This window comes from Somniosus microcephalus, chromosome 3 (genome assembly GCF_052327205.1).
Source record: "Somniosus microcephalus isolate GS21.2 chromosome 3, FLI_Smic_1.0, whole genome shotgun sequence".
NCBI classification, from domain to species: Eukaryota; Metazoa; Chordata; class Chondrichthyes; order Squaliformes; family Somniosidae; genus Somniosus; species Somniosus microcephalus.
In genome coordinates this window covers 155,331,924-155,352,607 of record NC_140989.1, presented here as the reverse complement: position 1 = coordinate 155,352,607, position 20,684 = coordinate 155,331,924, and the positions used below count along the sequence as shown (strand labels likewise).

At 42.2% G+C, this 20,684-nt stretch overlaps 1 protein-coding gene across 2 annotated transcripts in view; it reads left to right on the top strand.

The window, feature by feature from the left end:
* The window catches only part of xrn2 (5'-3' exoribonuclease 2), a 93,295-nt gene that overhangs the window by 52,128 nt on the left and 20,483 nt on the right, over positions 1-20,684 (top strand). For both annotated transcript variants that reach the window (XM_085981764.1, XM_085981762.1), the window contains 9 exons: positions 2,588-2,677; positions 3,756-3,828; positions 9,176-9,259; positions 9,624-9,718; positions 9,804-9,883; positions 10,547-10,603; positions 10,728-10,796; positions 13,858-13,989; positions 15,649-15,785. In XM_085981764.1, coding sequence (XP_085837890.1) covers positions 2,588-2,677; positions 3,756-3,828; positions 9,176-9,259; positions 9,624-9,718; positions 9,804-9,883; positions 10,547-10,603; positions 10,728-10,796; positions 13,858-13,989; positions 15,649-15,785 — 817 coding nt within the window. The remainder of the gene's footprint in view (positions 1-2,587; positions 2,678-3,755; positions 3,829-9,175; positions 9,260-9,623; positions 9,719-9,803; positions 9,884-10,546; positions 10,604-10,727; positions 10,797-13,857; positions 13,990-15,648; positions 15,786-20,684) is intronic.

The following is a 20,684-nucleotide window of genomic DNA, read 5'->3' as shown; positions in this document are numbered from 1 at the left end:
AAAGGATACTTGTCTGTCTGTCTGTCTTGAATAAACTCGAAAGTTATAGAACGTACCTACACGTGCGTTACCTCGAAAGAAAGCTGACAATTCCAGAACCATCAAAAGCGTATTTACTTTTCGGTCGGACTAAAATTGTTCGCACGTTATGCAAAAAACCTTCAAAATTAAACTCATTATCTGCTAATAGCATTGATTGACTGACGTCAAGGTCGACCAATCCTGTGCCGCCACGATTGACCAATCCTACAGTTCAGTCGCCTGATGGTTGGCCAATCACTGCGTCTGTGGGTGGGACTAATGCTTTTCAACTCTGGCATCGGGCAGCCATTGCTTCACTACTTCAGCTCAAACTCTGCTAATCCAGCTTCTAAAAAGTTAGTATCTCTTTTAAAAATAACATCACATTTACCAAAAACGTTTTGTAAGTACTTTCACTTTCATCTTTGAAGCTATTAAAAGGTAGAAATGTTGCCCGGCAGCAGATTCACACAGGGACAGACAGACAGGGGCTGGGACTCGATTTAAACCGCCCGGCCCAAAACAGCCCTGGCAACGCTGGGGCCCCCCCAGCTAGTATATAATGTATCTATAATCATAGCTCTGTACATACTTCCTGTCTGCAACACTTGACTTCCTGATCACTTTTCCCATTGTAACTTCCTATGCCCACATTTCTAATGGGCCAGAATCTGCTGCCAAAGTAACGGTGCGTTTAATGCGCATACTGTTATTAATGTGGCAAGGAAAAGATACCCTGTAAATTGCGAATCGGCACAAGTTGTTGGACAATTTGCACCACTCCACCGTTAGTTTCACGAAAACAGCAGCTCGCCCTCAACCTGCCCGTGTTTTTCAAGATATTGTGGCATTTGCACCTCGATTTCCAATTGAACTCACCACAAAGTTGGGGCTGGAATTTAACAGCGCAAGTTCCTTTTTATAATTACAAGATTTATGTTCCTACAATGCCACTCAAGCTCTCCGGCACAGAAAGGGAACAATTGAAACTGGAGTCTCATTCCTACAGATAGTAAATTGTTTTCAGAGATTTTTTTTTTTTAATTCATACTTTTCCTTTGTCTTTTTTCTCTGAATCCAATCTTCTTTTCCCTCACTTTTTATTTCTCTTTCTGATTTGACTAATTCACTTTACAGGAAACTTTGTGCTATCCGGCACCGACGGGACCGAGCTGCTGCCGTTGCCTAAAAAGTGCTGTACACTCCAGAGTTAATGTTGAAAGATACAGAGATTCTTATCTGTATCTGACAACAATCACTGTTGCTTAGCAACAGCTTCTAAACACTCGTGTGTGTGTGTGTGTGTGTGTGGCTGCAAGGGTCTGTAGCTAAAGCTGTTGCTATAGCTACAGACACTGCTTGACTGGGGGGGGGGGAGAAAGCAAAGAAAACAAACAAGAAGAATAAAAAAACGGCACCTGATTTCTGCCGGTGGCTCCAGTTTGCTGGATAGCTCACCTCCGGATAGCAGTGTTTCCTGTATTTCCTTCTCCGCTGTTCCTTTGTTTCTTTTCCAATCCTTGCATCTCATTAGTTAAGGAGGTAGACTGTTGGTCCCTTCGTTCACCAAGGTCCCATTTACCTCTGTCCCCATTATCAGGTCGCACTTCCAGTGCGCGCACACACTTCGAGCTGAAGTGTGAGGGGAAATGTTTAACTAATGGGGCATGCTGCGAGATGTCCCGCTCCAGCAAATACTGGGCCGATGGGTTTTCCCTATATAGCTTGGTTATGCTGTAATTGCACAATCTCACCACTGGGTAGCTTTGTCCCCAGTCTGAACAGCTTTAGAGTCTCCCTTTCTGAACAATTTCAAAGCCAATTGCTTTCCTTTTAGGTAAGTTTAATCGTTTAACTTAGTTTTTTTTGCACTGTCATTTTAAATGTTATTGATGTCTGCTTCTATAGAGCCCTGAACCTTCCTGTCTCTCCTCTTTCCCTCCCCTGCCCCCTTTACGGAATTAGTCCATTTTTCTACCACCTCTGGCTATTGTCTTTTAGCTTCCAGTCATAGACCCCTTCCAGATGGCGCCTGTGAAATTGATTAGGATCCAACAAATATGCATTTCTTATATAATTTGATCCCTCTCAACATAATGAAAAGACTGTATGCAAGACAGATAATGTTTAACTAAATTGAAAATTCAACTGGATTGTTCCTCTGGCAATGCAAATTTTCCAACTGCCCATTTGTTTGCCGAATAGGCAACACGGCACTATTGGCTGTGTAATATTGTCTCTTTGGATGTCTGCTTTTGGTAGACAGTCCGCAGTGAACAACCTTCATAGTCTTAATTTAAGCTTTCACTTTTTCCCTTCACCTCCCCAACCCCCCCCCCCCCCCACCCCCATGAGCCAGACTTCCAGCCTTTGTTCCCCTTCTCTCTCTGCTGTCCTCCGCTTCATTTGTTCCTCTTTTCCCTTTCTCTTACCCCTACTCCTCTTCCTTTGCAAAGGATTTAATTTCTTAGTTAAGCAGAACATTTTCATCAGAATGACTGACTTGTCACGCGGGTGCAAAATTTGTTCTGAATATTTACATATAAACATATTTGAATCTTTGCAGTTCAAACCACTAGAACAGTTGATGGGAGTGTTTCCTGCCGCAAGTGGTAACTTCCTCCCTAACACTTGGCGGGTACTGATGGAGGATCCGGTGAGTTTTTATGGAACATGTCGGAGTATTGGCATGACTGTTACTCAAAATGGATATTCTGCATGATCTACCCATGTAAATTAACACAAATGCATATAGTAGATGTTGATGGAAATCAATATTTTAAATTTTCAACTAGATTTAACAATTGAATAATGTTGGTGATGCAGAATAAGGAACTTGTTTGTCTTACAGCAACCACCTTATAACATATCCATTTTCATCACTCAACCTTTCCATCCAATGGAAGCGCTTCGTTCTCTATCTTCTGCATTAAGGTTGAGCGTACAATGCATACAACCAATTGTAGAGGTAGTCAAGCCAAATAGAAATAGGATAACAGTCTGCAGTGTATTGTAAGGCGAGAGGTTTAAATAATACAAATCTTAATATATTTATTGTACCTTTGCTCTAAGATGGGTTATGAAACCTGGTTTTGACAACTTTCTATTAACCAAAAATAAAATGCTGTTGATTGCAACTTAATTGATGTAAGATATGCAGTAAAGAACCCGACCTTTAAGAAAACCCAAATCGTGCATTGAATAAAACCTGTGCATCATTTTTGCTTACTTGCTACACTTCTTTCTGCACGTCGTCTCTAGTCTTAAACCTAGCGATCTGTAGGACAATTGATAAGAGTCTTGTTCAAAAAGTCTCATGCATACTTCTGCAACTATAATCTGTAATGTACCTAGAACTAAGATTTTTCCCATCCTAGTTAATGTTGGATTGAACTGCTAATGCCTTTAAAAACTTGAAACACCATTTTAATTGTAATTTGCAATTCTTGGTCATTTGATTTTCATAGGAAAATGATAGATCTTAAGCAAATGCTAATGCACCTTAATGAGAACAAAGATCGGTATAAATAGCCATTTTAAATGCATTATCTTGTTAATTGCTTAACAAATAGGCTGAAAATTGACAGGAATATATTGTATGATTCTTCAAAAAATGTAACTTGTATATACTGTGAATTTGGTTCTAATGCAGAAAAAATGTATTTGGCTAATGTATATTTGTATAAATTGAGATTGGACAGGCTGGAAATGGATGTATATATTTTCTTTAACAGGACTCTTCAATCATTGACTTCTATCCTGATGATTTTGCTCTTGATTTAAATGGAAAGAAATATGCTTGGCAAGGTAGGATTTTGGATTTCAATGTATATTCTCGTATCCTAATGTACTTCTGAATATTACATTTTTAAATGTGGATTGAAGACAGCTGTGTTTTGCAGAAGTTTATATGGAAAAAGGGAAAAGCAGTAAAATATGCAAGACCCAGTGTTTAGATTAAAAGCAGAAGTAGGTTTGAGAAAGGCTGTCTTCTACTGGAAGTAATTTGACTGTATTATGATTCAAGAGCTGAACAAGGATCAACACGGAGAGGGTAATTTTGCCTGTCATTATTGACAGATGAATAAGAATGAAATGGAGTAATTATTTTTCTATTATTCCTTACTTGGCAGCACTATATTATAATTAAGTTTTAAAATACTTTTATTTTCTCTTAATCTAGATATTCCGCTACTAGTTCAGAAATAAATATTGAACTCCTAGGTGCAGAAATCAGAGCTAGAATTTTAAATTTTTCAGACTTGGTGAAATTTTGCACTACTAAAAAGTACTGTGAACAGTTCTGGCCTCCATATTCTGAAAAGGATATAGAGGCACTGGAGAAGGTGCAAAAAAGATTTACTAGAATGATACCAGAACACTGAGGTTATACCTATCGGGAAAGATTGAACAGGCTGGGGCTCTTTTCTCCAGAAAAACAAAGACTGAGCGGTGACCTGATAAAGGTCTTCAAGATTACGAAAGGGTTTGATAGGGTAGATGTGGAGAAGTTGTTTCCACTTGCGGGTGAGACCAGATACTAGAGGCCATAAATATAAGATAGTCACTAATAAATTCAATAAGGATTTCAGGAGAACTTCTTTACCCAGAGAATGGTTAGAACGTGGAACTCGCTGCCATGGAGCAGTTGAGGCGAATAGTATAGATGCATTTAAGGGGAAGCTAGATAAATACATGAGGGAGAAAGGAATAGAAAGATACGTTGATGGGGTTAGGTGAAGAGGGGTAGGAGGAGGCTCGTGTGGAGCATAAACACTGGCATGGACCTGTTGGGCTGAATGACTGACTTGTTTCTGTGCTGTAAATACTTTGTAATAAAAGCATTCATTTTATACAAGTCAAAAAAAATGTGCACAATAGACATGCTTGAAAAATTCAAATGGTTTCTCAAAATCTAGTCTTCTGTAGTACTTCCTTTCCTATTGCAAACCACAGCCAATTTGGGCAACAGTGCTATTTCTTCTCTTACTTGTAGAGTGGTTGGTTGAAATGAGCTGCTGTTATGATAGTTAATGGACAAAGTTGTCTCTCTGTCTGAGTGGGATAATGATCGCCTGCTCTCAGTTTTTGATTTTAAAACTTTTTCTGAAATGGCTGTGTTTTTGTGCTGCTTTAATCTCTTGCCAAAGGATACTTGACATGCTTGCCCTACTGAGTCATAGAGTTATACAGCACGGATAGAGGCCCTTCGGCCCATTGTGTCCGCGCCGGCCATCAAGCCCTGTCTGATCTAATCCCATATTCCAGCATTTGGTCCGTAGCCTTGTATGCTATGGCATTTCAAGTGCTCATCCAAATGCTTCTTAAATGTTGTGAGGGTTCCTGCCTCCACAACCCTTTCAGGCAGTGAGTTCCAGACTCCAACCACCCTCTGGGTGAAAAAGTTCTTTCTCAAATCCCCTCTAAACCTCCCGCCCTTTACCTTGAATCTATGCCCCCTAGTTATTGACCCTTCTACTAAGGGAAAAAGCTCCTCAGCATCCATCCTATCTATGCCCCTCATAATTTTGTGCACCTCAATCATGTCCCCCCTCAGCCTCCTCTGCTCCAAGGAAAACAAACCCAATCTGCCCAGTCTCTCCTCATAGCTGAAGCGCTCCAGCCCCGGTAACATCCTGGTGAACCTCCTCTGCACCCTCTCCAACGCGATCACATCCTTCCTGTAGTGTGGCGACCAGAACTGCACACAGTATTCCAGCTGTGGCCTAACCAGTGTTTTATACAGTTCCATCATAACCTCCTTGCTCTTATATTCAATGCCTCGGCTAATGAAGGCAAGTATCCCATATGCCTTTTTTACCACCTTATCCACCTGTTCTGCCGCCTTCAGGGATCTGTGTACTTGCACACCCAGATCCCTCTGACCCTCCGTCTTGCCTAGGGTCTTTCCATTCATTGTGTATTCCCTTGCCTTGTTAGTCCCCCCCAAAGTGCATCACCTCGCACTTTTCCGGGTTAAATTCCATTTGCCACTGTTCCGCCCATCTGACCAACCCATCTATATCGTCCTGCAGACTGAGGCTACCCTCCTCGCTATTTACCACCCTACCAATTTTTGTATCATCCGCGAACTTACTGATCATACCTTTTACATTCATATCCAAGTCATTAATGTAGACCACAAACAGCAAGGGACCCAGCACCGATCCCTGTGGCACCCCACTGGCCACAGGCTTCCAGTCACAAAAACAACCTTCGACCATCACCCTCTGCCTTCTGTCACTAAGCCAGTTTTGTATCCAATGTGCCAAGGCACCCTGGATTCCATGGGCTCTTACCTTCTTGACCAGTCTCCTGTGCGGGACTTTATCGAAGGCCTTACTGAAATCCATATATACCACATCCACTGCGTTACCCTCATCCACACACCTAGTCACCCCCTCAAAAAATTCAATCAAATTAGTCAGACATGATCTTCCCTTGACAAAGCCATGTTGACTATCCCTGATTTAATCCTTGCCTCTCCAAGTGGAGACAAATTTTGTCCCTCAGAATTTTTTCCAATAATTTTCCTACCACTGATGTTAGGCTCACTGGCCTGTAGTTCCCTGGTTTTTCCCTACTTCCCTTCTTGAATAATGGTACTACATTAGCGGTTCTCCAGTCCTCTGGCACATCCCCTGTGGCCAGAGAGGTCCTGAATATATGTGTTAGAGCCCCTGCAATCTCTTCCTTTGCCTCACACAGCAGCCTGGGATACATTTCATCCGGGCCTGGGGATTTATCCATTTTTAGGCCAGCTAAAACTGCCAATACCTCCTCCCTCTCGATGTGAATATGTTCAAGCATATCACAGTCCCCCCGCCCTATTTCTATGTCCACATCGCCCTTCTCCATAGTGAAAACAGATGCAAAAAATTCATTTAGAACCCCTCCTACATCTTCCGGCCCCACACACAGATTGCCACTTTTGTCCCTAATGGGCCCTATTTTTTCCCTAGTTATCCTCTTACCCTTAATATACTTATAAAACATCTTAGGATTTTCCTTTATTTTGCTTGCCAGTTGCACAGATTTCATCATGAAAAGTAGGACACGCCAAGCAAGCTTAATTTAGTTATCGCTACACGTCATAATTTAGGATTTCCAATAAGAAAACTTAAAAGATGACATTACAAGCAGTTAGAATTTTGCTCACAACTTCCTGACTAGAATCATTGTCTAAATATCTGGTTGTCAATGCACAGGTCTGAAAAGTCAACCAATTCTCTCTCTTCGCTGTCCTCTTCCTACACACCAATGCCTGTTGATGCCCAGTCCATTGTATCACTAGTCTGGTACCCATGAGGTCAGACTCTTACTGATAATTAGGGACTGTTTTAATCTAGCCAGCTGCTCATGTTGTTTACTGTTCATTTGAGCTTCCAGCTGGCCATTTGAGAGGAATCAGAGATGTCTAAATTGGGCATGTTCACAATACTTTGACTCCTACAAATTGGATGTGAGCCTGAGTGTACTGGTGATACCAGATCCAATTGAGAACATCAGTGGTTGACATGTGAAGACCCGCATACAGCCCTGGATAATAGGGTCTTGGACCTGTTCAGAACAAACTGCAGGCATGGTTACGTACTGCAGGCAGGGTTATGTACAGCAGAGTGTACGTTTAATAAGAAATTGCAACTGTAGTACAGGTCAGCAGTACAACAGCTTCTTTTCCCTCTTTATTTCTATAACCTCCAGATTTTTTTTTGTCCAACTTCCCCTTTCACTCTTTGAAGATTGGGAGGAACAACACCACCTTCCTGCAGCCAAGCCCTCAGTGTTTCATATTGTGGAGGCAGACTCTGATATGGAAACTCTGTTCTACCACCCCCAATACACTGTCAAGTCGAATATGGGCATCTTTGCATGTTAAAAGAAGTCTGCTTGTAGCACAGCAAATGGGCTTGACTAACTCTATTTGTTGGTGCCTATCCTGTTTATAGGGATTCTAATTGTAATCTTCCAGATATGGAAGGTCTTTATTCTGGTTCAGTTGAAGGAGCAATTGTCCAGATCAGATAGGGAATCATGCTTAGGCTAACATTTTTTATTTTTTTTAATTCATTGATGGGATGTGGGCGTCGCTGGCTAGGCCTGCATTTAGTGCCCATCCCTAATTGCCCTTGAAGATGGTGGTGAGCCGCCGCCTTGAACCGCTGCAGTCCATATGGTGTAGGCACACCCACAATGCTGTTAGGAAGGGAGTTCCAGGATTTTGGCCCAGCGACAGTGAAGGAACGGCGATACAGGTCCAAGTCAGGATGGTGTGTGGCTCGGAGGGGAACGTGTAGGTGGTGATGTTCCCATGCGTCTGCTGCCCTTGTCCTTCTAAGTGGTAGAGGTCGCGGGTTTGGAAGGTGCTGTTGAAGGAGCTTTGGCGAGTTGCTGCAGTGCATCTTGTAGATGGTACACACTGCAGCCACAGTGCGCCGGTGGTGGAGGGAGTGAATGTTGAAGGTGGTGGATGGAGTGCCAATCAAACGGGCTGCTTTATCCTGAATGGTGTCGAGCTTCTTGAGTGTTGTTGGAGCTGCACTCATCCAGGCAAGTGGGAGTATTCCATCACACTCCTGACTTGTGCCTTGTAGATGGTGGAAAGGCTTTGGGGAGTCAGGAGGTGAGACACTCGCTGCAGGAAAGATGCAGCATGGTCAAATCTGGTGTTGTGCTGTAGATGACTTTGTTGGTCTGTGCTGAAGTAACAATTAAAACTGCCTGAGTGATAAAAGATTTTTGTGCCTTGGCCGCTTGAGCAGATTGACTGTCGTGTAGCATGAAATAAATTGCAAAAAAAAAACGAGGTTCACTTATGCAAGTTTAGGATTAATGTTGGGGAGGCTGGGTAAAGCCCAGTGGGACCCTGACATCATCTTACTGGACATACAAAATGGTGCAAAATCGCTGCCTGGCTGATTCAGAATTTATATGCACGAATGGTTAATTTTGAAGTAGGATTAACACTCGAGTGTTTTTAAAGAAAAAAGGCTTTTGCAGAAATTTGCCCTGTAGACATTTTGTATCCAGCTTAGATTGCCACTTTGTTTAGAAAGTAGGAAGGTTAACTAGAAATTCAACTGCTTATGCAAGGCCCATCAATGTCTGTGGTCTAGTTATTTCCAGCACTAATTGACTGCTTATCTGTCTTTAGGTGTTGCACTTCTACCATTTGTTGATGAGCGACGGCTTAGAGCAGCTCTGAAAGAGGTTTACCCTGATCTCAGTCCTGATGAAAGTAAGTATTACGATAACTGCATCAGGTTGACTGGGTAATCATTTAGTTTTTCAGAAATTACTTGCATGCTTTACTAAGCCTCAGAAAGCCAATAATAATGGATGGGTGTTATTGATTCAGTATAACCACTGTACGCATGTCTGATTTAATGAATGATACTTCATGCGCGTTGTAAAATAAAATTTAAAAAATTGCTCCAGTGATTATGAAAATAGTTTGGTGTTGGTTTTTAGCCTCTTAATTTTAGCCTCTCTTCTCGTGTTATTATATTCAGTAAGTAAACATAACATAGCATGATTAAATCTGAACAAAAGATGCTGGAAATATTTAAATAAAATTAAACTTTTGAATATCTTAATTGCAGCTCGACGAAATAGTCTTGGCAGTGATATGCTGTTTGTTGGAAAATACCACAAGCTATTTGACTTCATTGTTGAGTTGCAAAAAGGTGATGCTCAGGTAGGTATGCAATAGTGTATTTGTAATGCTGCTCACTGCTTTTTTTAAAGTAAGTATTTCTACTAAATGAAACTTGTGATTATAGGGTTTGGAGATGCCTCCTGAACTTTGCCATGGTATTAAAGGTCTTCTAACATTACAGTGCGATGTAATACAACCAGGAAAGTATGTGTTTATTCTACCAAAATTTTTGTTGGTATTCATAGTTTTTTTTTGTAGTAATATAAAGTGTATGTACAAGGCCCTAACTGCATCATCTGGTAATTATTGTGGCGTGTGTAAATTGATTCATAATTATGAATTTAGGCTGGTGGAAAAGCAAACTTTGTTCCTCTTCAAATTTTTGAAGGTTCAGTTAATAAATTTAAGACTCATTTCATAGACTGAAAGTAAAACACTAATTTACTGCTAGGCAGAGGGAGTCCTTGAACGATGAGTCTGATTCAAAAACTGAAAACGCAGTTCAATTTTAAATGCAGCCTGAGTAGTTGGTGCTTGATTCTGGACTAGAATGTTGAGATCCAGAATTACCAGCTGCTTGAACAAACTTATATTTGTTCTTTGGTGTGCACGTGCCTGGAGTCATACTTGAAAGGAAATGCTATTTCTGGGGGTGGGGTGGAATCTAAGGAGAAAGGATAATAATTGGTATCTATTTTATGTGCACATGCCTTCTGCTGGTGAATTGGAAAGATCAGTGACTCAGGTGCTCCAATTTTGACTGTGAATGCAGGGAGAAGCAATAAGATTTTTAAAAAGACAAATCAGCGAAGGGAGGCGCATCTTTGTTATTTGGCTACATGAATTTCTTTATGTATTTATTTTTAGGGCAGTAGTTTCTCCTATACCAGCATTGCAAGACATTGTTCAGAATAATGCATGCAGGTAAGTGAAAATTTATTAGCACAACTTACTAAGGTTTCCGGTCACAGATTTAGTCTGTTTTGTTCGTTGATGTGTATAATAAAAGGAGTCTGCTTAATGCAAACATTTCCCTCCCTCCTTGCAGTATACTATTCAAGGACCCTCAGTTTGAAGATGACTACGTATTCAAAGCTTGCTTCTTAGCTGGAGCTGTGTAAGTAGCATTTCTAAACAATAAAATTTTCCTGGGATTTGAGGTTTTTTTTTTTAAAGTTAACATTCAAGGTAGCAACTTTGAATCATTAAAATGAATGAGCATTGGTGGCAAGATTCTTTCTAGTTGAGAAACTGTTAACATGTTGTCAGCACACATTTGCTTGTGAGAAACCACAAAACCATTCGGACAACAAAGATACAATAGCAAAATACTGTGGATGCTGGAAATCTGAAATAACATAGAAACATAGAAGATAGGAGCAGGAGTAGGCCATTCGGCCCTTCGAGCCTGCTCCGCCATTCAACGAGATCATGGCTGATCATCCAACCCATAGCACCCGGTCCCTACACCAAGCCCTATCCCCGTAACCCCACGTATTTAATCCCCCCTAACACTAAGGGCCAATTTTTTTTTTTTTTTTATCATGGCCAATCAACCTAACCCGCACATCTTTGGACTGTGGGAGGAAACCGGAGCACCCGGAGGAAACCCACGCAAACACGGGTAGAATGTGCAAACTCCACACAGACAGTCACCCGAGGCCAGATTTGAACCCGGGTCCCCGGTGCTGTGAGGCAACCGTGCTAACCACTATGCCACCGAAAATAACGTGGATACTGCCTGACCTGTTGAGTGTTTCCAGCATTTTCTGTTATTTCAGACCACAAAGATGCAGGATTCTTTCTCGGGTCTATATGAAGTTAGCCGATTTGAGTTAGGGTGGAAGTACTTGGTGCCTTGGCTAGGGAGGAGAAAATAGGGTTCTTTGATCATTGTCCATTGATGCCTGCTGAAAACATGCTTGTCTTGACATCAATTCAGTGAGGGACGCTGTGATTGCCCTAGTTCTCGCTATCACATAACGTTCAGGCAGTACTTGCTTAAGATTTGACATCCTTCTATTAAGAATCACCATCCTTGTTGATGTAAATGATACATTAACAGGCAGAATATAGAGGGCAGGGGGAAATAAAAGGGCAAAGAGAGAGTATGAGAAAAGATTAGCAGGTGACATAAGGAACCCAAAAATCTTTTATAAACGTATAAGGATAGTTAAAAGAAAAGTGGGGCCAATTAGAGACAAGAAAGAAAATCTTCTTGTGGAGGCAGAGGATATAAATGAGGTACTGAATGAGTACTTGCATCAGTCTTCGCAAAAGAAGAGGATGAAGTTAATGTCAGTAGAGATGGGGGGAGTAGAGATATTGGATAGGATAAAAATAGATAGAAAGGAGGTGCTAAATAGGTTGGCATCACTCAGTCAACAAGCCACCCGGTACAGATGGGGGTGTATCCTAGGTTGCTGAGGAAAGCTAGGATGGAGACCGCAGAAGCTCTGACCACAATCTTTCAATCCTCCTTGGATTTTGGAGTGATGTCAGAGAATTGGATGTTTGCAAATTTTACACCCCCGTTCAAAAAAGGGAAGACGGATAAACCTGGTAACTACAGGCCAATCAGCCCGACATCAGTGGTGGGAAAACTACTAGAGACCATTGTCAATGATCAAATTAATTCTCACTTGGAGCAACATGGGTTAATAAGTGACAGCCAGCATGGATTTGTTAAAGACAAATCGTGTCTGACTATCCTGTTGAGTTCTTTGAAGTAACAGAGTGGGTTGATGAAGGTAGTGCAGTAGATGATGTATATATGGGCTTTCAGGAGGACATATACAGATTGGTGAAATGGGCAGACGCATGACAGATGCAATTTAATGCGGATAAGTGTGAAGTGATGCACTGTGGGAGAAACATGGAGAGGAAGTATAATCTAAATGGTACTATTTTGAGGTGGGGACGGAGAGGTGCAAGAACAGAGGGACCTGGGGGTGCATATTCACAAATCTTTGAGGGTGGCAGGGCAAGTTGATAAGGGCAGTTAAGAAAGCGTGTGGGATACTTGGCTTTGTAAATAGGGGCATTGAATACAAAAACAATGAAGTCATGCTAAGCCTTTACAGATCTCTTGTTAGGCCTCAGGTGGAGTGTTGTGTACAATTCTGGACATCACACTTTAGAAAGGATGTCAAGACCCTGGACAGGGTACAGAGGAGGTTTACCAAGATGATACCAGGGATGAGGGACTTCAGTTATGTGAAGAGATCGGAGAAGCTGGGATTGTTCTCCTTGGGAGCAGAGAGGGTTAAGGGGAGACAAAATAGAGGTATTCAAAAGTATGATGGGGTTTTGATATAGTAAGTAGGGGGAAACTGTTTCCGAAACTCTTTCCTCTGGCAAGTGGGTTAATAACCAGAGGTCATAGATTTAAAAAAATTGGCAAAAGTACTAGAGGGGAAATGAGGAGAAATCTCTTCACGCAGAAGGTATTAAGATCTGGAATGTACTACAGGAAACTTTGGTTTATCCGGAGGTTGTATGTCCGGAATACTCGATCTAACGGCAAAAATCAGGAGCCGTTTTCTGTAAGTTTTTTTTAGATCTCGTTCGTTTTTTTTTCCCCAGTCAGCCACTGCAAGGTCTGTAGCTATAGCAGCAGCTTTAGCTACAGATGCTTGCAGCTGCAGCTGACTCTTTAGAAGCTGTTGCTAAGCAACAGTGTTTGTTGTCAGATAAGGAGATGAAAACCTCTGTTTCAACATTAACTTTGTATGTCCGGCAGTTTTGATAGATTGGCAACACGCCGGTCCCGTCAGTGCCGGATATCTCAAAGTTTCCTGTACCTGAAAGGGTGGTGGAATCAGACTCCATAGGAACTTTTTAAAGAAAATTGGACATGAACTTGAAGGGGACTAATTTGTAGGGTTATGGGGAGGAAGCTGCAGTGTGGGACTAAATTGGACAGCTTTTTCAAAGATACAAAAGCAAAATACTACGGAAGCTGAAAATCTGAAATAAAAACAAAATGCTGGAAATACTCAACAAGTCAGGCAGCATCTGTGGAGAGAGAAACAGAGTCAATGTTTCTGGTCAATGACCCTTCGTCAGAACTCTTTCAAAGAGCCGGCATAGGCATAACAAGCGGAATGGCCTCCTTCTGTGCTGTAAAATTCTATGAAATGATCATTAAATTGTTTGTTTTCACCTTTCTCTTTCAGAAAGCCTCCTAAAGTACTGAAACCAGGTGACTGGGAGCAGTCTAACTCGAAGCAGCCTTGGAGGCCTAGACTTGGCTTTAACCCAAATCGACACCAGGTACATCTGGACCAGTCGGCATTTAGAACACTGGGGTGAGTGACATTCCAAGCCATCAAATGTAAAAGCTCAATTAAATAGGTTATAGTTAGCAAGATCATTTCAGCATCTGCAAGATTATCTCTCCAGCTTTGAGTTGCCTCCTAATTTACTTAAGATACAGACTAAAAGCATGAATTACTTGTCTTAATGCTGGCGCAGTATGTACGAATAATTACCTTTCTCTTTTCCCACCCCCCCCCCCCCTCATCCCCTGCCCATTTGTTAAACCTCCATGTACTGTTAAGAATTGGTCTTATTCCACAAGGACAGTGTCCACTTCAGAAAATTTATTCCCTGGAGAGTCAAGTGATCTACAGCCTTCTCGGATCACTGCCTACTCCAATCACTGTCTATCAGTCAGATCCTAGTTGATGCCATCACCGCAGCTGTTGTCCTTGTTGCCTTCCATCACCTCACAACTTTTCCTGCAGTGAAGCCAGTTCCAGACTCCATTCAAGGGTTTAATGTGATTAACTTGATTGTTGGGTGGAAACAATGCCTTCAGTATGTTTGCGTTTAATTTTGGATTTTGTACTAGTGCAGGGGGATCTTGAGATTTGATTCTCTAACACCAGGTCTGACAGAGATTGGAATGTGAGTAGAGATCATTTGCTAAATTGAATTTGTAAAGATTTGAGGGTGAGGCTATTCCCACATAAACTTCTCCAGCATTGAATATAAATCCGCCTTCCCTTTGGTCCATGTCCTTATTGGCCATGGGAGCAGAACATATAAATTCCTTATTGTCATCCAGGTAATGGTATTGATACAGATTTTAGTACAGCCTGGAGCAGCACACCAGCTCCTGAAATTGTTTGGTATGTAATTTATATTTTGCATATTCATGTGCAACTTGTACACTCCAGTGCAACTTCAACATTTTGTGACGTACAATCTATGTGCCAGTACCTTTTTGTGGGGACAGCAAGACTGAAAAGTTACATAGCACAGAAACAGGCCATTCAGCCCAACCAGTCCATGCTCCACACAAGCCTCTTCCCACCCTTCTAACCCCATCAACATATCCTATTCCTTTCTCCCTTGTGTTTGACCTAGCTTCCCCTTAAATGCATCTATGCTATTTGCCTCAACTACTCCTTGTGGTAGCGAGTTCTACTCTCTGGGTAAAGAAGTTTCTCCTGAATTCCCTATTGGATTTATTAGTGACTATCTTTATATTTATGGCCCCTAGTTCTGGTCTCCCCGCAAGTGGAAACATCTCTACATCGACTCTATCAAACCCTTCCATAATCTTTAAGACCTCTATCGGGCCACCCCTCAGTCTTCTGTTCTCTAGAGAAAAGAGCCCCAGCCTGTTCAATTTTTCCTGATAGGTGTAACCTTTCAGTTCAGTTCTCAATCATAAATCAGTAAAAGTGTGGCGCTGGCTTTAATTGTGAAGTATTTGTGAAAACTTAATGGAATTGTGTTTTGGATGTTGAACGTGGACTCTCCGACATTGTCTGGTTTTGGGAGAAATGTTTCACATTGTGCAAAGCTACAGGATATGGATCATTGAAAAAGCTATTGGCTTCAGTCCCCATCACTCAGAGCAAACCACATTTTTATTAGTTAAATTGTTTAAAAATAAAAGAATAACCTGGTTTGTATTATATGCACGTGTACATATTGTCTCTTTAATTTTGTTTCAGCCATGTTATGTCAAAAGACCGCTCTCCAGCAGGAAGTGGTGTTTACAGTTACATCGCTCCACCTAGTTATCAACAAGGAAAAAATTCTCGGCCCCCACTGATGAGAGCACCACCATCTCTTACTGTCCCACTGCCAAGTAAGTTATTTGATGAACCTGTGATTTACAGATTAAGTAGTAAACGTATCATAAACTAAGGCTTAAATTTTGCAGATTTAGGGTACTATTTTACAAATGAAAAATAAAATTTGTGTGACTAGTTGAGCACTCTTGGTAGCTATTATAAACTTATGGCCTGATTGGTATATTTAATCGGGGCCATTTTGAAAATTAGTTGCAAAAAATTGAAAAATCCATTTAAACTTCTCTTCCTGACCTCCATGCTAGCTGACATTTTAAATGGTTCCCACTCAACAAGCCCACACTTGATACCTTTGTCCTTGAAAATTAACACCCAATTTCCCTTCCCTTTCAAAGTTCCCAAATACATGCCCGTTTTTCTCGCAACTCGATGTTTGAATCTCCAATTAGGTTTCGGTCTCTACGACAGCACTAATAGTCCTAACCAAGGACACAAACTATATCCTCTGCGACTGACCGTGGTGCACTATTCCTCCTCGTTCTTTTCAACCTCTGCAGCCTTTGACAGGGTCAACCACAAACAACATCTTCTAACATATCTCCTCCTTTAGCCAGCTCAGTGGGACTAATCTTGCTTTGTTCCACTCTTGCCTATCAAACCGTAGCCAGAGCATCCGAGCAATGGTTTCTCTTCCCATCTCGACACATGACCTCTGCAGTCCCCCGAGGTTCTCTCCTTGGCTGCCTCCGATTCCTCATCTACATGACCTCTGCAGTCCCCCGAGGTTCTCCTTGGCTGCCTCCGATTCCTCATCTACATGACCTCTGCAGTCCCCCGAGGTTCTCTCCTTGGCTGCCTCCGATTCCTCATCTACATGACCTCTGCAGTCCCCCGAGGTTCTCTCCTTGGCTGCCTCCGATTCCTCATCTACATGACCTCTGCAGTCCCCCGAGGTTCTCTCCTTGGCTGCCTCCGATTCCTCATCTACATGACCTCTGCAGTCCCCCGAGGTTCTATCCTTGGCTGCCTCCTATTCCTCATCTACATGACCTCTGCAGTCCCCCGAGGTTCTATCCTTGGCTGCCTCCTATTCCTCATCTACATGACCTCTGCAGTCCCCCGAGGTTCTCTCCTTGGCTGCCTCCGATTCCTCATCTACATGACCTCTGCAGTCCCCCGAGGTTCTATCCTTGGCTGCCTCCTATTCCTCATCTACATGACCTCTGCAGCCCCCCGAGGTTCTCTCCTTGGCTGCCTCCTATTCCTCATCTACATGACCTCTGCAGTCCCCCGAGGTTCTCTCCTTGGCTGCCTCCTATTCCTCATCTACATGCTATCCCTTGGCAGCATCATCTGAAGACAGAGATCAGCTTCCACTTGTATGCTTATGACAGCCAGCTCTACTTCTCCACTACCTCCCTGCCATTCCATTGCCACAGTGTTGTCAGATTGCTTGTCCAACTTCCAATCTTGGATGAGCTGCAATTAACTCCAGTTAACCCTTGGGAAGAACAATGCCATTGGCCCAGATTTTGCGGTGGTAATAACAGCAAACTGTCAGTATTCGCCGTCATTACACCTCTGAAACTGATCGTAACTTCAGGATTTAGCGCATGAGCAGATAAACACGGAAATCCTGAAGTTGTGGCCAGTCATTCTGTGTTCCGCCACACGCTGCGCTGTGGAACTCCCCATAAATCATTGAAATCGGTTGAACTGACAAACTTAATACAATAGCAAAATACTGCGGATGCTGGAAATCCGAAATAACAACAGAAAACGCTGGAAAAACTCAGCAGGCCAGGCAACATCCATGGAGAGAAACCGAGTCAACGTTTTGGGTCGAAACCCTTCTTCAGAACTGAGAAGAATAGGCGGGAAATGAAACCGACTGTTCACAATCTCAGCATTTGGAATTCCCCTCCCTAAACACCTCTGTTCTCCCTCTTGTCATTCATGATCCTCATCCTCCATAAAACCCACCTCTTGGACCAAACCACTTCTTTGGCTTGGCATCCATTTTTATCATATGTCTCTGTGGAGCGCCTGTGGGTGCTTTTCTATGTTAATTGCACTATGTAAATATAAGTTGTAATAGTGAAATTCGTATTTTCTGTTCTCCCTATCTCTAATCTCCTCCAACCCTACAACCCTCAGATCTCTGCGCTCCTCCAGTTCTGGCCTCTTGTGCATCCCCAATTTTAATCGCTCCCCCATTGGCGGCCGTGCCTCCAGCTGCCTAGGCTCTGAGCTCTGGAATTCCGTCCCTAAGTCTCTCCACCTCTCCTCCTGAGAGACTCCTTAAAACCTACCTCTTTGACCAAACACCTGTCCTAATATCTCCTTATGTGGCTCGGTGTCACATTTTGTTTGCTAACGCTCCTGTGAATTGCTTTGAGATGTTTTACTACATTAATGTTGCAAATATACTGATTGGCTCAAATATCACTGTCACTTTATTAAAAAAAAACAGCAACTTGCATTTATATGGTATTCTTCATGTGAGGGTAAATGTCAGAGCGCCTTACAATAAGGAGAAAAAGAATACTGTTGACACTGGACCCAGGAGAGGGCAGATAAAATGGAACAGCTAGGATGAGGTTTTTAAACACCACCTTCCATTGCTTCAATACCTCAGCTTTCCTTCACTTGGCCTTCCACTTTTTCAAGGGTCTTCGCTTGCCAACTGATCCATTCCTGGAGCTGTAATGTGTGAACTGACCCTTGGGTTGTGAAGTTTTCAATGCCTCCACATCTGCATGTACTGAAAGCTCGGTGCCTCTCCCTGCTACTTTTTTGCCCCTAGGTAGAGTGTGCATGTATGATTGTTTGCGATCCTGGCGATCTGGAGACCTTCACTTGGGCGTCTTATATTTAAAACAAATGCTGCTGCCTCCTCTGCAATCAAGGCAGCGTTCTGTTATCCTGTCACTTGCTGTGTGGGCTTTTTTGACACCATGGCAGTGAAATTCATCTTGGGCGGTGGCACAAAACGCTCTAGTGAATTGGTCTCCTGTCTTGCATTCCTGTCCAATTTTCAAAATCAGGCAGGCGCACAATATGCTGGGATTCGCGACCGCTCAAGACGAATTCCGTTCACTATCCCCACCCCTCTCCCAATGTTCCTTCTCTACTTTCAATTGCTACACAGAAAAACAAGGAAAAACTAATTGCAAACAGCCTAAATGAACAACAAGAGAACACTTAAAAATTAAAAGGAGAGAGGCAAAGAAATGGGGAAATGAGAGGAAGAGAGAAAGAACAGTTTTTTTTTAAAGAAGAGTTACTTGTACTTCGGTGAACGTGAGGCTGCAGAGGCTCTCTTGAACTATTCAGCCAGCCCCCCGGCCTCTCCGTTAGGCCTCCTCACTGTTGCTGTGCAGATGCTAGATTTCCTGCCCATGTTCTCTTGCAGCAGCACCCTATGTGTACTCAGAGACATGACCTACAGCTGTAGTGTGCCAGGCTGCAATATAAAACCATAACTACAAAACTTAAGATTTTATGTACTTTCTATTTCGTAATCTTTTTCTCCCTTTACATTCTAATTTCTAACCATATGTTCTATTTTGTAACAAAACCTTTTTTTTTTAAACTCTTAACTCTAGTTGCAAATGCTAGAAACCTGAAGGGTGTCTATCAAAATGCTCACCTGCCTTTTCTGTTTTCTGATGCTGATGCAGCTTCTGTATATTTCTGGCATTTTCTGTTTCAATTTTAATTAGTTATCCTCTTCTGTCTCCTGCGAGGAATTGGGACCCATATCAAAATACTAGATAGAATTTTACAGCATAGAAATGGCCCATTCGGCCCAACAGGTGTATGTCGGTGTTTATGCTCCTCGAGCCTCCTCCCACCTTGCTTCATCTCAGCGTATCCTTCTACTCCTTTCTCCCTCGTGTACTTATCTTGCTTCCCCTTAAATGCATCTATGCTATTCGCCTCAATTACTCCATGTGGTAGTGAGTTCCACATTCTCGCTGCTACTATCACTGAACACCGATGGCTGGAAAACTGGATTTGGACCTAGTTTCAGTCAGTTGAGGATCCAAAGTCCAATAATCAAGTTTGACACATCGGGTCACTTTTTTGTCATGCGTTAAGAACTTAAAACAGTAAGCATGCTCTCCTACATCAACTCCACCTTCCTGCTCTATCCCCATGTCCCTTGATTCTCTTAGTGACCAAAAATCTATCGCTCTCTGTCTTGAATATACTCAATGACTGAGCATCCACAGTCCTCTGGAGTAGAGAATTCAATCTCTCCTCATCGAACAATCCCCCCCATCCCAGGAATCAATCCACTGAACGTTCGTTGCACTCCTAAGGCAAATATATCCTTCTTTCGGTAAGGAGACCAAAACTGTACTTCAGTCTTCCTAATATGTGTCAATAACATCTGCACTGTTCTCATTGGCATGAGTGCATCTCCTGTGGTATATCTGTTTCTGTTGTGCAGTTATGAGAATTGATGTGCTTTTTCAGTTCCACTTGCTAGTACATATTCAAATTTATTTTAAAAATCCTGGCTTCAGAAATTTTCCACAACCAGCTAATTCCCATTTTGGTGCTACAAAACATTTAATTTTGAATTGTTAATGCAATAAAATCATTGCATGTCTTCTACTGTTATCAGCACCCCCACCCCCCCACAGTCCACTTACTGCCTGTGGAAAATCGTGTCAAAGGTTAGTGGTGTTGAGAATTGGTTATAGATAGTGGAAGGGCAGTACGGTCAATCAGAATGTTATTTTTTTTCCCCCTCCACCCTAAAATATATGTTGTGGGTGTTTCCATCAGCAGTCTTTGATTTGACTAGGATATTTCAGTCTACGTGCCGCTGATGAATTGTCTGAGTGCTGATAACTTGTGGGAGTCAAGTGCAGTCTGCAAGCACTTGATGTGAATAGCATATTTGGTTTTTGCAATCCAAAATTGAATCTGATTTATGACAT